This window comes from Lemur catta, chromosome 18 (genome assembly GCF_020740605.2).
Source record: "Lemur catta isolate mLemCat1 chromosome 18, mLemCat1.pri, whole genome shotgun sequence".
Lineage (NCBI taxonomy): Eukaryota > Metazoa > Chordata > Mammalia > Primates > Lemuridae > Lemur > Lemur catta.
Window position 1 is genome coordinate 27,540,853 of NC_059145.1, and position 16,821 is coordinate 27,557,673.

General features: G+C 42.8%; 1 protein-coding gene across 1 annotated transcript; it reads right to left on the minus strand.

Moving 5' to 3' along the window:
• Window positions 1-2,328: 2,328 nt before the first annotated feature.
• On the minus strand, window positions 2,329-14,528 carry SNTN (sentan, cilia apical structure protein). The gene is made up of 4 exons (XM_045530708.1): window positions 14,405-14,528; window positions 12,393-12,427; window positions 7,679-7,818; window positions 2,329-3,251 (listed from the first exon to the last, which is right to left on the minus strand). The coding sequence occupies exons 1-4, from the start codon at window positions 14,512-14,514 to the stop codon at window positions 3,099-3,101; spliced, it is 438 nt and encodes a 145-aa protein (XP_045386664.1). The 5' UTR covers window positions 14,515-14,528; the 3' UTR covers window positions 2,329-3,098.
• Window positions 14,529-16,821: the final 2,293 nt, after the last annotated feature.

Below are 16,821 nucleotides of genomic sequence, written 5' to 3' on the forward strand. Positions count from 1 at the left end.
CCAAGGGATCTCAAGATGGATTTGCATCACAATGTCACCAGTGATGATCAGTGACATTTTCAATATGGCACCTTGGTTTTAAGAGTAGAGCTCATGGTCCTGGAATTGGAACCAAGAAGTGGAACTCCTATGATCTGGTGTCTTAACATCATGCTCATTGATTTATCTGTCACTGATGCTTCAACATGTACGTGTGCTTTTGTTCTGTTTGCAACCTTTGCATCAGGCTAAAAGAGATTCTATAATTGATATCCCCCTCAGAGGAGCGTGACTTTCCATCTAGGTTGGATTTTCAAAAAATTCTTACTGGGAGTCCAGAGGGTTGGAAGGGCTCCAAGATTCTTCATCATACCAATGGCCAGGCTCTCATGTTTCCTCCTCTGAAAGGTGTGAATTTGACCTTCTAATTGGCCACCAAGGTTGCCATATTCAGCTACTTGAGGCTGAAACACAAAGGGCTTTGAGGGAGAACAGCCCACAGAGTTCTATTTGAGGAATGCCAAATGGTTCTCTGGGGGCCAGCTGGTACTGCTATCTCTTACACAGTGCCTGAAATGTCCACAGCTATTTTTGTTGAGTTATAATATTATTGCTCACAATGAAACCTAATATTAAAACAAAATTAACAATGCCTTCAGGGAGGGCAGAAAACTCTCAAACCTGCTAGTTGTGTGACTTTGGGAAAATAAAAACCTCTGTGTTTCAGTTTCCTCATCTGTGAGATGGTCATAATAATGATACCTCTTTCACAGGGTTGTTATGGGCGGTTAAATGAGTTACTGTCCGTAAAGCCCCTAGAACAGTGCCCGGCACATAGTATGAGCCCTGTGTTTGTCCAAAAAAAAAAAAAAAAGGAGAAAAGAAACTTTGCTCTTTTTTCCCCACTCAATTCTAAACAAAAACAGCTCAAAGCAGGAAGACTTTGAAAGCTGGATATAAAATAAATTTTCTTTAATTTTTTCCCCTTCTTTTGTTAGATAATTGAGTCTGAATGCTCCTATTCAACACACTAGCCTCCTGTTAAAACAGTGAGAGAGGGTAAAGTCTGGAGCTTTCCCTCACATGGTCTGTAAACTCTTGGATTTAGAATGCCTGAAGTTTGGGAAGTGGGGAGGGCCAAGGAGATGAGTTTTGGTGGATTTGGAACACGACAGGATGAGGTAATGCTTCATCGGACCAAGAGTGAAAAGCCTCCTGAAAGAGTTTTCTTAATATATATATGTGAGGCTTACTGTGTTGGGCTGGGAAGAAAATGAGAGATGGAGAGGGCCTTGGGAAGTTATAATGATTTTACAGTGAATAAAAGTCTTTTCTTGCTGAACCAACAAGATTTATTTCTTCCTTAAGCAACATGTCCCTATCAGTCTGTCTGGGCTTCTGCTCCACATGGGCCTCCCGCAGGACTAAAGCTGAGGGAGCAGCCTCCATGGGGCGTGTTGCCAGTTATCATATCCCAAGGAAACAGAGTAGTGGTTTGATGCAGGCTCTCAAAGTTTCCACCCAAAAATGACTCATGTCACTTCAGCTCAAATGTCAGCAGCCAAAGGATGGACACACTCAACTGAAAAGAAGCATAGTCCCACTATGTGTTTGACAGGAGAATAGAAATGTTTGGTGAACAGCACAGATACTCCCACATTTACATACGTGTTTTGCCAGCCATAAACTCCTGGAAGATAAGGACAGGGACTCGTTCCTCCTTGCCTTTCTCTTGGCACCAGCCTATAGCAGAGGCGCAATGCATGTTAGGTGACTGACTACCTGACTGTAGAGCTTAGCACAGGACTGGAGCAAAATGGGAGTGAGGGCTGGAAAACTTGGTCTTCTCTTCCCATTCCCCTTTTGGCACCTCTGTCCTTCCCTTGTACCAGAATTCTGGCTCTGCCACTGCTTACCTGGATGATCCTGGACCATCATTTAGCCACTCTAAACCCCAGTTCCTGCAGCTGGAAAATGGGGACATCATACCTCCCTTGTAAAGATTGAGTAAGATGGCATCTGTGACAGCCAGTGGTCAATTTAGGCTGTGGCTCTGACTATTGCCCAGTGTCCTTTCTGGGGGCCCTTGGTGTCCATCCCCATGCCTCCTGTTCTCAGGCAAGACCTTACATGAATAAAAGTCTTTGTGAGAGTCTGTCTTGAAAGTCCAGGCATTGTGTGTGTGTGTGTGTGTGTGTGTGTGTGTGAGAGAGAGATTGATTTAAACTTGGGAATACAGAAGGTGGTCAGAGGGGGCTGTAGTTCTTTGGATATGACCACTTTTAGATCATAATCTCAGAGAGTTAGGGGTTAAGCCATGGTCAGAGATTACAACAATATTGCGTTTTATTTTTTTGTCAAGTCAGATTTATTCAGGTATAATTTACATACAGTAAAATTCACCCTTTTTTTGTGTGCAGTTCTAAGAGTTTGACAAATGCATGTAGTCATGTAACCACCACCACAACTAACATAGGGAACATTTCCATCCCTTTCAAAAGTTTCCTTGTGTCCATTTGTGGACAATCCTACTTTCCACCCATATGTCTTGCAGCCATGGATTTGGTTTTAAGCCTTTTATTGAATGTCAGTAAAGCTTCTCTGACCTATGAACCCACATCAGGTAATAATGTCTTAGCATCCTATAGCCCTTATATTGATTATAACTAAACAGTATATGCAATTGATTAAAAATTGTGCAATGTTCGTCTCTTCTGCTAGACTTCTGCAAGCATGTCTGAGGGAAGGGATTGTCTGGCCAGTTCATTACTGTATCCTCAGCAGTACCAGCAAGTAGATGCTCAACAAAAATTTAATGAATGAATGACTGAATGAGTGCCTCACTGACTCTAGCTCTAGGTAGAGTGCTCTATGTCACCATTGACTCAGCAAAAGCAATTTGATATTCAGTGGCATCAAATCTATCATATTATGAAGTACCCAGAGACCATATTATTTAAACATTCCTGAAAAGCATGTGTAAACTTTTGAAGTTATATTGGGTCTGAATATTAGCAATCAGAACCATGCTAGGCAATCCCAGATGCATGATCAGTATATTCATTTAACACCATCTTTTGTCATTGTTTTAGCCAACCATATATTTAAAGCTGTTTATTTCATAATTTGTACACCCATATATTTTGCAGCAGATCTGACATGACAGTGATGCTTAAGAGCAAGATCATAAAGTCCTCAAAATCAAGCTTATTTTCGATGTGTTCATCAAGTTCAGAAAGGATCTCTCTATATTGTGGCTTGGTTTCTTGTCCCTGTGAAAATAAAGAAGAATAAGTAAACACCTAATTTATTATGTAGAACTTAGATTTACAGATAATAGACAATAATGAGACTGGCTAATTTTTAAGAGAAAAAGGTTTATTTGTCTCACATTTTTTTTTTTTTTAAGACTCTGTTGCCCAGGCTGGAGTGCTGTGGCGTCAGGCTAGATCACAGCAACCTCAAACTCCTGGGCTCAAGCAATCCTTCTGCCTCAGCCTCCAAAGTAGCTGGGACTACAGGTATATGCCACCACACCCGGATAATTTTTCTATTTTTAGTAAAGAGGGGGGCTCACTCTTGCTCAGGCTGGTTTCAAACTCTTGACCTCAAGTGATTCTGCTGCCCCAGGCCCCACAATGCTAGGATTACATGTGTGAGCCACTGTGCCTGGCCTGTCTCATAATTCTGGTGGCTGAAAAGTTCAAGATTGGGTATTTGCATCTGGTGAGGGCCTTACACTACTTCCACTTGTGGTGGAAGGTGAAGGGAGCCAGCATGTGCAAAGATCACATGGCAAGAGAGGAAGCAAGAGGGGAGGGGAGATACCCGCCTCTTTTTAACAATCAGCTCTCATGAGAACTAACAGAGCAAGAATTCACTGTCCCCCCAGGGAGGGCATCAATCTATTCAGAGGGATCAACCCCCATGACCCAAACACCTCCAATTAAGCTCCACTTCCAGCACTGGGAATCAAATTTTAACATGAGGTTTGGAGGGGACAAACATCCAAACCATAGCAAATAATAAACTTATTATTAACAACAATACCCTGTCAAGTTGCCACCAGTGCTACCAGTCAAGCATTGTGTTAAATCTTTTCATGGGTTATCTCATTTAATCTTCACAGTGACCTTATTGAATATGTCCTATTATTATCCTCGTTCTATAGATGCAGTATCAGAGACTAGTGAGGAGTGAGTAACTTGCCACAAGCCAGCAGCTTTTGGTGTGCAGCCAGGATTTTGTAGCCTTGTCTACCTGATTCTGGAGCCAATGCTCTTAACTGCTGAGCTATCCTGCCTTTCTTTGAATACAGATACTGTTATGTTTTCAGATTTTCAAAATATAATCCTTTTGATAGAGAAGGTATCCATTATGTGTTTATCACTTGAGCCTTAAGATTATCCAGATATATAGAATAAAATTTGCTAAAAGAAAACATGTGCTTTGGAATATTGTTCAGCATTTAGTTTGATCATAAATAAAATCCAAGTTGATAGTCCTTATAAACAGATTAAAGGAAAACATCTGAATAGTATATAAATGGAGAGGTTTTTTGGTTTCAAACTACAGCTTGTGGAATATCTTCCCCAGTGACATTAAAAGTGCTAAAATAATTTGATTCACTATTATACCGAACTGTGTTTGCATTTAGTTCAACCCCAAAGGCTCACCCACGTGCTAGGTGTCAAAAAAACATCACAGCCATAACCAAGGCGCTTTTGGAATGATGGCAAATTCCTCTTAGAGGCTTAGACCCATTCTGGTTTCTCTAGGCTGGTTCTTCTAGAGAAGCCATCCTATCAGTGGGGGCCAAGGGAGCTCTCTACCCTCTCCCTCCAAGACAGCTGAATGCTATTTGGAAAGAGTTAGATTCCAAGATAGAAACAGGACCACTTTCCTAGCAGAATGGTACACTGTTTGCTCAAAGGTCTGAGTTGGGTGTAGGTCTTCTTTCTCTCTTTTTTCTGCGTATTTTAAGAGCAGAGAGTTGACTGAGGTCTAGTCCTCCTGGGGTGTGACCTACCATCTTGTTTTTGCATCTTCTTAGCAGAGCCTTTTGGTGCTTGGTTTTATTCTATCTGACTGGCTATAGGGTGATAAGATCCCCAAAATTATGTTTAGGCTTATGGGAAAGAAGATGTTCCTCTTAGAACTCAGGCCTTAGCCAAAAGGACCAGCTCAGTTTTCCCTGTGAATTTAGGAGAAAGCCCAGTTGGGAATGAAGTGGGCTTCTGCCACCTTTTGCCCTTGACTCATGTGCACGCACCTGCCTTCGGGAATCTCACGGAGTGGAGTAGTTGGGCCGAGGCAGCGTTCTGACAGGCATTACCGTGCATGTTTGCTGAGTGCAGGTGGACTATCACCACTGATACAGAGAATGCCCCAGGGTGAACTGTCCCCTTGAGTCCCTGAAATAAGGCTCTGCTCTCTGCCTCTCATCTCGGGCACAGGGCGGGATTGCACTGGGGCTTGTGTGTGTCTGCTGCTGGAGGGATCCCAAAATTGGCTGCCTTTCTTGGGCTTAGTTAGCCTTCCCTGAGGGACATGAGGCTGAAGGTGTCTTTCCTAATGACTTTGGTTTTAATTATTTTTCTCTGGTGTTTTCAGAGGATTTATAAGTTACATCAAGATGATACATCCACTAGATCTTCATTTTCATATTTGTTAAAAGCTCACAGAGGATTTTCCAGTCCATGAGGTAATGAGCCCTTTTTCTCTTTGGTATATGTCATTTCTTTTGGCCTCAGATGCAGGCAGATGTTATAGGATTTATTCACCCACCTGTTCTTTAAATATTCCCCAAAACCTTTTATCTCTTGTTAAATTCTGACTGATATTTCTGCCTGGAAAAAAATAGCTTTTCTTAAAAAATATTTCAGGAATAATACATGTTGAATATAGAACATTAAAAAAAAACTAAAAAAAGGAGAATGTGAACATAACCCTTTATCCCATTACCCAAAGATAGCCACCTTTATTAACATTTCTTTCCAATCATTTTTCTGTGTATCACACTATATTCTCTCTCTCTCTCTCTCTCTCTCTCATTTTTACAATAATCATTGACTCACAGGAAGTTGTACCCTTGACCCAGCTCTCCCCAGGGAGTGACATCTTATATAACTGTAGTACACTAAAACCATATATATATATGTGCACACATATGCATATGTGTGCACATATATATTTATAGAATACCATCTTTTTAATATCTCAGAATACACATAAAAGCTTAGAGACTGCTTCTATGTTTTTTCTTGCTCTACCTACCAATTAATATTGGTGGTTTAACCTAGTATGAGGCCCTCTTTTCTTCTTACACATTTTCCCTAAGCCAGTACTTCCCAAAACATAAACACATATTGCTGGTAGAATGTAAACGTAATTTTAGGTGATACGAGAATAAATATTAAATAAGAATTACTAGTCATCTATTTTTTATTATCATCTTCCACTTTTACCCACTGAATTTATATTTAGAATAGTGGTAAAGTGCCCTTATAAAACTTTATTTAAGTATAGAGAAATGTAAAGAAAAAAGTTCAAAGTAAATGATAATTTAGGCTGTAGGCAGATGTGGGAAAAAGACTGAAGATGGTGTTGGAATGACTGAAGTTTGAGAAATACACCCCTAGGTGCTTTAGGTTACTCTGTTTAGGTCAGTGATGTTTATATACTCCCAACTCTCATTTCTGTAATTTGAACAGAGATCTCTATTCTCACTTCCCAACTCATATATCCTGTTGCTGCCTGAGTTTCTTCACTTGAATAGTTCACGGACATCTTGAAACGGACACATCCTAAAGGACCTCCCCACCTCCGCCAACCCCCACCACACCTCAGATCTGCTTCTTTTCCAATCTTTATTTTCTCTGGGGAGGGGACCAGAAACTGGGGTGTCAGCATTTGCTCTCCTGTCCACCAATTCGCACAGCTAGTCCATTTTCAGATCTTATTCATACCACCTTCCTGAGGGCTCTCATCTTTGTCTGTTTCCTTCCATCTTCACCACTCTAATCCAAGCCATCATCATCTTTTGCTTGGATTGCTTCCCCAAGGGGACTCCCTTCCTTCCTAACTGTCTCCACCTCCACCCCAGTTTGTTCTCTGGACTGCAGCTGGTGTAATTTCTTAGACCTGGACTTAGAAACCATTCCTGCTTCCTCCTGTCCTCAGGCGACGCCTCTGTAAGATTTGTCTTCTCCCCTCCCCAGCCTCCTCCCCGACTGCTTCTTACCTTCACTGCCCACCAACCACATACTGGCCTTCTCTCTGATCTTCGACCTGCCTCAGGGACTTTGCATAAGCAATTCCCTCTGCTTGGAATGTCATCTTCTCACTGCCCCATACTGAGCTAAGCCTGCTCATTTCTCAGATCTCAGCAGTATTTTAATTTTCCACGAGCCCTTCTTTGATCAACTGCCCCAAGTTGGTTCCTCTGTTTTACTTTCCCACTGTGTGCCCTAGTCTTTCACATCCTTTGAGCATTTCTGATTACTTTTTCAGCATATTCCTTTACTCTGCGGGATTGCTAGCCTGTTCACTGTATTAACTCCAGTGATCAGGTTGCTGCCTGGCATGAGGCAGGTTCTCAGTACACATTTGTGGAGCGAGACATCATGATGGGGCTCTGGAGCTGGTGTCAGCCATGACGGTGGGGCCCCTATTTATTCCTGCATATTAGCTCTCTTACCTCTGTGAAATTCCTGAATTGAGTCTGCAGCAGAGTTTTGGCAGTAGGTTTCCCAAGTTTACCATCAGGGTCAGAAGAGTTTCTAAAAATCAGAGCAGCAGTGGCAATGGCTTTTTCCAGATCTGAGCCCTTCCTCAGAGCTATGAGAGAAGAAATGTGCAACAAAGCATCCCAGATTAGAAACAACCCTTCCCCAGACACAGCGCTGTATCTTCCAAGGGACCTGCGGGAACAGGTTTGGAAGCTGTAGGTCAGTGTGACCGTGTCCTTGGGCCTGTGGCTTCCGAGCTGGGAGTGGTAGAATCAGCAGATACTGCCTCACCTCTCTCAGCTTTGGTTTTCTTATCTATAATTTCTTTCAGTTATTCAACAAATATTTATGGAGCATCTGCTACGTGCTAGGCTCAGTTCTTGGCATCAAGGATCCCTCACTAAATAAAACAAAGTCCTGTTCTTATGGAATTTGTATTGTAATTCAGACACAGCATCACTTCACATCAGTATGATAAAGAAGAATGACATTCAGAACAAGCTCTTTGATCTAATGACAGATAAGGGCTGTCTTTGACTTGTAGCCTCAAACAGAGTGATTTCCCTGCTGGTTTCTCTCGGTTCAGCTCCTTGAAAAGGCAGTGCTAATTCATTCCTTTCCAGTGTGTTCTAGTGAGCACAGAGAAATGCACAAGGTACCAAAAAAAAATTCTTTTGCTCTGTGTTCTCTTGGTCACCAACATAACCCTAGTAAAGAACTCATCTTACTTTACAGTTATCACATTTAACTGCCTTTCTCCCCAACTAGAAAGCAATCTCCATGAGGAAGATTGTCACTGTATTTTCAGTGACCAGCACAAATGTCTGCTAATAAATGCTATTGAATGAATCAATGAATAATAAGAAAAGAAGAAATCTCACAGCTTTTAGCCCAGGTAATGCACAAAAATTATAGCTTCAAAGAATGATGTTCAGTTGGAATAATGTGATTTTTGTATTGAGCACTTACTATGTACCTGATATTTGCCTCAGGGACTCAGCATACAGAGAGGACAAGACTAGATGTGATCTCTGCCCTCATATATCTTACAATCTAGTGGAGAAATAAATAACAGTCAAGAGTATATGTGTGTGCATACATATGTTAATATATTTGTTTTATATATATTTGATAATTATTTGTCCATGTACATACATAATATACATATTTTCACCTTGTGTTATAGGAAGCAAAGGAGGTGCAGAGATGGGAAAAAATTCCAGAGTGGGTCTGGGAGGAAAACTACTTAGATAGGTTGTCTGGAAGGCCTCTGGGAGTAGATTAACATTCCAGCTAAGACGAACAGGGTGAGAAGCCAGCCACACGAAAGGTGGGATTAGGGCTTTGCTGAGGGTTCCAGGCTCAGGCAGCTGGCTGCGTGTGCAAAGGCTGAGATTAGAAGGAGGCTGGCACGCTGGAGGAGCTGAAAGAGGACAGTTATGGTTGGAGTCTGGGAGCTGGAAGAGTGTTTGATCTGCAAAGTAGGCAGGCGCTAGATCATGCAAGGCTTATAGGCCATGCAAAGGAATAAGGATTTTCTTCAAAGTGAAAAGAGAAGGCATTGAAGGGTTTTAAGCATCTATTTTTCAATTAAAATGAGGCAGAGGGACAAGAGTTAAGAGGAGTAGGTGAAGGGAGGGAGTGTGTGGGCCTTCTCAGTTTTGACTGTATCTCTGAGCAGGGCCCAGGCTATATTTGGGTGGAATAAAGGTCGCATTGCTAAGAAGTGACAAACGAAGGATTTGAAAGTCTGTCTGACTTCATAGCCCATAGAAAGATTGGCCACTTAGGAACATCTCCTTGCATCCCGATGGTGGTTGTGGAATCTGGACATTTTTCAACCCTCTGCTGAAGTTTAGGTCTGATTACACTCTGAGTGGGAATTTCATCTGGACAAGCCAACTTCTCATTCTTGTCCTCCATCTCTTTAAAAAACAGCACGCATTTCCCCCCGACTATAAAATAGCATATGTTCCTGGCAAAAACAGCACTAAAAATATTAAAAATAAAAGATAACGAGGAGCTTTGGCTATCCTACCAACGCTGATGATATTTTGTGAGACTCTTTAGTTTCTTGTTTTTATGGTTGAGTTCTTCCCTTAATAAACTCAGCAGGTTGCCTCCAAATTCCTTCCCTCTCTGCCTCACAGAGTTGTAAACTAACATGTGAAAGCGTATTGCAAGGGCTGAGCGCAATTCAAAACACAAGGCATTGCTGTTTCTCTTTTGGCATTTTTCATTGGCCCTCTTGCCTCTGGAATGGGGGTGCAGGGGAGGGCATCAAGCCATGTTGCCCTCTTCTGCTCTTCCCTAGCTCATGGATTACGCTTTAATAATATTGACCTGTGTGTAGTTCCACACACACTCTATGCATCCAGCAAATATTTATCGGCAAGTCTTTATTGCCAGGCCTTGTGTTAGTGCTTGGTACAGAGCAGTAAGTGGCATCAGAAACAATCCCTGACTTCTTGGAACTTGTGTTCTGGTGGACAATCATAGAGAACAATTACACAGCTCCTACTGTGTACCCAGCCGTGCCTCAGGGGGATGGATGGATGCAATTCAACTTATTAAATTCATATGTCAACCTGAGGAGGTACGTCCTAATATCATCCTCACCTTCAAAATGAAGAAACTGAGGCACAGAGAGGTCAAGTAGCTTGTCCAAGATCACACAACCAGTCTGGTTCCAAACCATAGCACACACTGCCTCTAGGGGTTGCGTTTTCAGGCAGAGTATTCTGTAGGACTCTTTCCTGAACCCCCCTTCTGTAGTTCCCTAGCACAACCTATTCATAACCCTCACACTGAAACATGTTTATCTGTCCAAATTATCTTCTAGATCAGTGCTGCCCAAAAGAAATATAATGTGAGCTGTGATGATAATTTTAAATTTTCTGGTAGCCACATTAAAAAAGTAAAAAGAAACAGGTGAAATTAATTTTAATAATACATTTTGTTCAACCCAGTATGTTAAAAAATTGTCATATTAACATGTAATGAAGGTAGTCAATCAAATTATTGAGATATTTTACACCTTTTTTTCTACTAAGTCTCTTAAATCTTAGTCATCTCAATTCCAATTACCCAAATTTCAAGTGCTGGGTAGACATGTGGCTGGCAGCCACCATCTTGGGCAGCACAACGGACTGTATGTTCCCTGAGGACAGTCACTACATCTTATTTATTATATCTGTGCATTCATTCCCAGGCCCTGGAGTGCTGTGGGCCTCAGTATACGTGTGTTGAACCCAGCTAACTTGAACTTCAGAACAATTCTCTGCCTCTTCCTCCTTACCTGCCCTGGAACACTAAACCTTAAGCACTTGATTTAGAGAGTTCTAACACTTTAGTGTTGTAGAAACTCCCTGATCAAGACAGCAAGGTACCAGAATCACCTCACTTTAGAACTTTTCTTCATATCAGCTATTTTTGTGATTGAAGAATTAAAAAACTACAGGAGAGAAGTTGTTAGTAGATAGTACATGGCAGAGCAAAAAACAAGGTCCCTGCTCTCCAATCTTTAGGCCAGTAATTTTCCCAATACTTCAGTACTTCTGGAACTTTCCCACTGCAAAACTACCCTGGGTGTTGGAGACAAAGATGTACTCCCACCACACCCCCACTTCCCAGCAGATCAAGGGCATAAGGCCAAGCAGCCAGCAGAGAAAATGTGGGTTCGTACTGACTCTTATCCATGTCTGAGTTCAATGAATAACATTTCAAATTACTCCCCATTGAATAGAATACTTTCTGAGAAGATGGGCCATGTTTATCCTGTGGTTTCTTCAGGCATGGGAATAAATGCGGCTCAATGGTCCAACTTAAGGAGTCGGTGCCAGGAATGGTTGGTGTGGCGGTGGGAGGGTGGGGAGGCAGGCAGTGGGGTGACAGAGTTACAGTCCCCCCTCAACCTCCCAGAGGGAGAAGTTATGTTAGAAATGTGATGGAACCATTCTCAAAAGTACCTGAGATTGTGTAACTTGTTGCAACAGAAATCACAGGTCTGTTGTGTTGTAATAGTGTGAAAATATTTTTGTAAAGAGGGAGATGTATTTAAATACAAATATAAAGCGTCTCTTGTGAAGATACTGGCTGGCCATCTAGGAGGGAAAACAACTGTAAGGCAGTAACCTCCAGCTGCGCCTGTTACTCTGCAGACACATGAAGCTGCACATTTTGGAGTAAGTTAATGAACTAAGTATATACCATGGCAACGTCATAATTTCTAAAGATATTTTACCTATGCGATTGAATTCCAAGGGCACATAATTACACACTGGGAGTTGGCCATACTGTAGTTCTCACTCAATCAACCAGGCAGCTGGGGGTTGATTGCACCCTGAGTTCCATTGAACGTTTATGAGTCAGATACTCATGGTCCTGCTCTGGACAGCCTGAGGATGCTGCCCACGGAGGAGCAGCTGCATAGAGTGAGGAGAACACTGCGTTAGGAGTCAGGGGACTCAGGGGCTCAGCTCTGCCTTTCATGGGCTAAGTTTTAAACAAATTCCTACCATGGGACCTCAGTTCCCAAGTCTTAAAAACATCATTAATGTTTGATGATTTTTCCAAAAGTCCCCTTACATCTCTGGCATCCTTTGATGTCCATTTTTTTTTAACTCTTGGCACACCATCACGGTAGAGCAGAAACATACACATCTCACTCATCCCGTGCCTTACCTTTTATTGAAGCTAGTTGTTTGGATATTGAAACGCTGCCAACAAAATGAAAGAAACATAATGATTCTGGGAGTTTGGGTACTGATATCAGCATCTAAAGCAAAGCAATATGATGATTTAAAAATTATTTTTTTCCAGTAAATATTGACTGAGCATTCTGGTGGAGCAGCCATCTCTCTACCCAAATCCTTTCTCCCCTTGCCTGACCTACGTAGTAGAGCAGTGCCTGACCCTGGCTGGCCAGCAAGCCCACATGGTCCAGTCCTCCTTGCAGTTATGTGGTCACGTGACTAGGTTCCCTCAAATGGAAAGGAGCAGACGAGAAATGAACACCTTCCATGGAGGCTGCTCCTTGCTGTGTCCCATTTCCAGCTGACTACAATGGAAATTACCAGGAAGACTTTGGAAGCCGCATGTTGAAGATGGGAGGGCCTCCATCAGCCTGTGCCCCTACGTGGCTGCATGGAGTAAAACTGCCACAGACCTGGAACCCCACATTCTGAACTGCCAGGTGAAAAAGAAGAAATAAGTTCTGTAAAATGCTCAGACTTTGAAGATTATTTGTTCCAGCAACTTAGCCTACCTCCCTAAGAATCTAGGTACTATGCTGAGGGTTGGGGATGCATGAGTGAAGGATAGAGACGTGTTTCTGTCCTTGTGGGGTTTCACGTCTAGTGCAGAAGCCAGTTATTAAACAGGTAACTCAATAAAGAGTAATGGCAGAGGGCGGAGAAGGACTACCTAGTCTACAGTCAGGGTAATGACCTTTTGCTTGAGCATAATGAGTCAGTAGTGAAGAGGGAGGAAGAGTGTTCTAAGCAGAGGGAACACATGTGCTGAGGCCTTGCAGTGGGAGAGATCATGGCAAAGGAAGTGCAGCTTGGCAGGAGCCTAGAAAAAGAAGACGACAACGGTGGAAGATGTGGCTGAAGTCAGGGGCCAGGGCCACAGCACGCTGAGCCTTGGAGGCCTTAGGAAGGACTCTAGTTGTTATCCCAGGGGCAATGGGAACTATGTGATCGATCAGAATTGCATTTGGGGAAATTATTTCACCTGCTATATGAGAAGTAGAGTGGAAAGTGGCCCTATTAGAGGTAGGAAGATGAATGTTGCTCCCTTAAAAACAGCAAATCAAAGTTTGCTTGATTTTTCAACCTCCAAAGGCTGGAGTCATTTTCTAGAAAGCCAATGAGAATAGCAGAACTAGGTCATACCTTTGACAACATCTTAAAAGGAAGTTTTGGGTTCAAGATCTGGTTTTGGCATTGACTAGCCAGGGGCTCATCAACTTTGGGAGCCTCATGTTTTTCTCACTTATAACATTAGGAAGCTGGACTCTGTGCTACTCAGACCCTCTGTGGTCTTCTTGGTGAGCTCCTCTTGATTTTCTAAAACCTCAGCACCATTATCATCTCCTTCATAGGATGAAGGATGTTTCACTTTGCACAATGTGCACTTGCAACATGGCATGTGTTATTTTCCATTGCCACGATTGCCTTTCTGTCTCCTCCGTTAGGCCCTTGAGCAGCAGGAACTATGCGGTTTATCTTCATATCCCCTACCCCGGGCCTAGCAGAGAAGCACTTATTAGGTATCCAAAAATGTTTTTTTGGAATTAAAGTTGATTTCCTAAATGGAATTACAGGAGAAAGAACATTTTTATCACTATTAGACCTAATTTTATACATTTGAATAATATGAAACAATTCCTCCCTGTCACGAATGATTTGAAAGGATATGCTATGCAGTTAAAATCATTACCAGTTTTGATTTACAAATGTTTCTCAAGAGGCGATCAAAGATGCTGTGTTAATCACATCATTTTTCAGTTTGCAGTCAAAGCTGCAAGTTTGTCCTCTTTGTTTTTCCAATTCCATTTAAAGCTGTATTGGAGTGGGTAATGGGCACCAAACTGGCAATATCTTGGACGTCAAGCTGTTAACATGACCTCTTTGGAAATACACCTGAAAACGTAAATGAAACTCAATAAAGGAGAGCCAAGCACCACTGACCTTTTTGGCATTTTCCTAGATGCTAAGCTGGATGTTGGGGCTGCAGAAGGATTGGGTTCTCCTTCCGAGTGGAGAGCTTGGTCCTGGGTGCTGTGTGTACAGCCACCCATACTCTGGTCTCCTGTTGTGTGTTGGCCCTTCCTAAGCAACAGTCACTTGTCCACTGTTACTATTGTCATTCACTCCATGACAACTACACGATAGCACATCTAGAAAAACTTTTCCTCAGTGTCATATGTTGACATTAAATTATTCATGCATTAAACAATCTTTTGCTTACCTACTGTGGGCCAGGTGCCTGTACCAGGTGCTGGGGACATGACTGAGCAAAATCAAAGGCCCTGATCTCGGGGAGTTTAGTGGGAATGACTGATATTAATCAAGTAATGGCCCGAGGAGTCACACCTGTGAACAGTACTAATGGAAGGCAGATGCCACGAGATTGGCACCAGTCAGGGAGGTCAGTGAGGCCTCAAGATTGGCATCAGTCAGGGAAGTGATGCTTGTTGGTGAGTAGGAGCTAATTAGGTGGAAAGGGAAGAGATCCCTGCTGCAGGCAGAAGACGTAGCCTGTGCTGAGCCCTGTGGCAGGAGGGAGTGTGGCGATCACAAGGGACTGGAGGAAGGCCCGTGTGATTAGACCAAAGAGACCGAGGGGGAGCGTGTCTGAAGCTGAGACTGAAGAGCAGGCATGGTGGCCAGGCCAGAAACCTGTAGGTCATGGAAGGGAATTTTTAGTCTATGTCAAAAGAATGGGAATCCATTTGTTGGTTTTTAGCAAGGAGGTAAATGAAGTTAGATTTACATTTTGCAAAGAATACTCCAGCTTTCGTGTGAGCAATGGTTTATAGAGGTGGACAAAGTAAATGCAGGAAGACCAGCAGGTAGGCTATTCCACTTGTGGTAGCTTAGAGCCCTTTCTATAAAAAGACAGGGAGGATGTGTCAACTCAGTCTAGTAAGTCTGCTTCAGGAAAGGCAGGTCAAACGATTGTGTAAGTTGCTGGTGAGTAGATAGGTGAGAGGAGATAGGAATCTCAAGAGAAGCTAAGAATAGTCATTATCTGAGCTACAAACTGGCTCCAGGGACACTGCTATTTTATTGCTGCATCATTGGTCACTGTTCCACCATCAAATGACCATGTGACTTTCTCATTGTCTGCTTCTATATATGGGTTTTCTTTTTTCTCCTCCCTCTAGCTCTTTACTAATTTCTTTAGCATTCTTCATTCAAATTTGGGAAGGTGAGAGAGAGTTTGATTGGCCTCATTAATCACCGTTGCCTGTGCTGGTCAGAGTTTTAATGCCATAGGTGGTCAGTTACCCTGTGCAATTATCCCCTATCATCAGGTGATGACCCTGAGCCAATCTCCCTGCTCAGGTTAAAACCTAGAGCTGGTTTCCTCAGGAGGGGGCCCAGGTTTCCCAGAATCTGGATTTTTAATGAACACTCCAAGTGATTCTGATGTGGACTGTACCAGGGAGCTGTTGGTCGTGGTTAAAAAAAGACTCTGGGGTAGAAAGATTTGGGTTTGAATTCTGACTCTGACACTTTCCCTTTGAGTTACCTGGGATAAGATCCTTAAAGCTGCCAAGTCTGCTCTCTGATCTGGATACTAATACTTTCCTCATGGAGTTATTGTCCAGGCTGGATGAGTTCGTGCTTTGAAGCACTCAGCACAGCATGGGATGCCTGGTGTGTGGTCAATAGATAACAGTCACAGAGAAGATGCCATTCGAGATGATTGTATCAGAGACATTCACGACAGGATTAGTGTTAGGAAGTGCAACACAGATGTTGAGGCGCTCGGAGATTAGCAACAATGGGAAGCTGTTACCACCCTTAGTCCTGAGGGGCAAGGAGGGGAAATGTTATAGAGCCCAGTGAGAGCTGGATTCTTGAAGCAGGGGCCCCCTGACAGAAGCTGAGGTTGCGGGAAGGCAGCCACTCTTAGAAATGTGGGCAAAGCAGGGAGGGCAGGTTGGGCGTGGGGAAGTCAGCTCCTGCTGTGATCTCCGGCCCGTGTGCCTCCCGTTGACTAAACCAATCAGGAAACCAACAGCGAGAGGGCCTGGGAGATGGATTCTGCAGGAATCAGCCTCCTGGGGTATGGAGAAGGGCAGAGAACGGAGGGGCGAACAAATGAGCAAGAAACAGCATGATGAGAATAATGAGGATGATGATGACAGAAGCAAAATGCTAGGAATCTGAGATTTGTTGATTATCTTCTCTTCAGGACTGAATCAAAGCTGGCATTCTCAGAAAGATACAACAGTTCTTACAGACAGTTCAGGCAATAATGCATCCGTTTTTGCTACACCAGAATCTCATACTCTCATGGAACGTTTAGGCTGTTTATATACAATATGAAACCATCCGGGCAAAACATTGTAAAAAAAAATCCCTCAGTCAGTTTG

What these genes read in the sequence shown, in the direction of transcription:
- SNTN (XM_045530708.1), bottom strand. Translation starts at nt 14,514, where the DNA reads ATGGGTGGCTGTACACACAGCACCCAGGACCAAGCTCTCCACTCGGAA. An exon ending in ACAACTAGCTTCAATAAAAG is followed by an intron (nt 7,819 to 12,392) that starts GTAAGGCACGGG and finishes CTTCTCTCATAG; the next exon opens with CTCTGAGGAAGGGCTCAGAT. An exon ending in AATTCAGGAATTTCACAGAG is followed by an intron (nt 3,252 to 7,678) that starts GTAAGAGAGCTA and finishes TTATTTTCACAG; the next exon opens with GGACAAGAAACCAAGCCACA.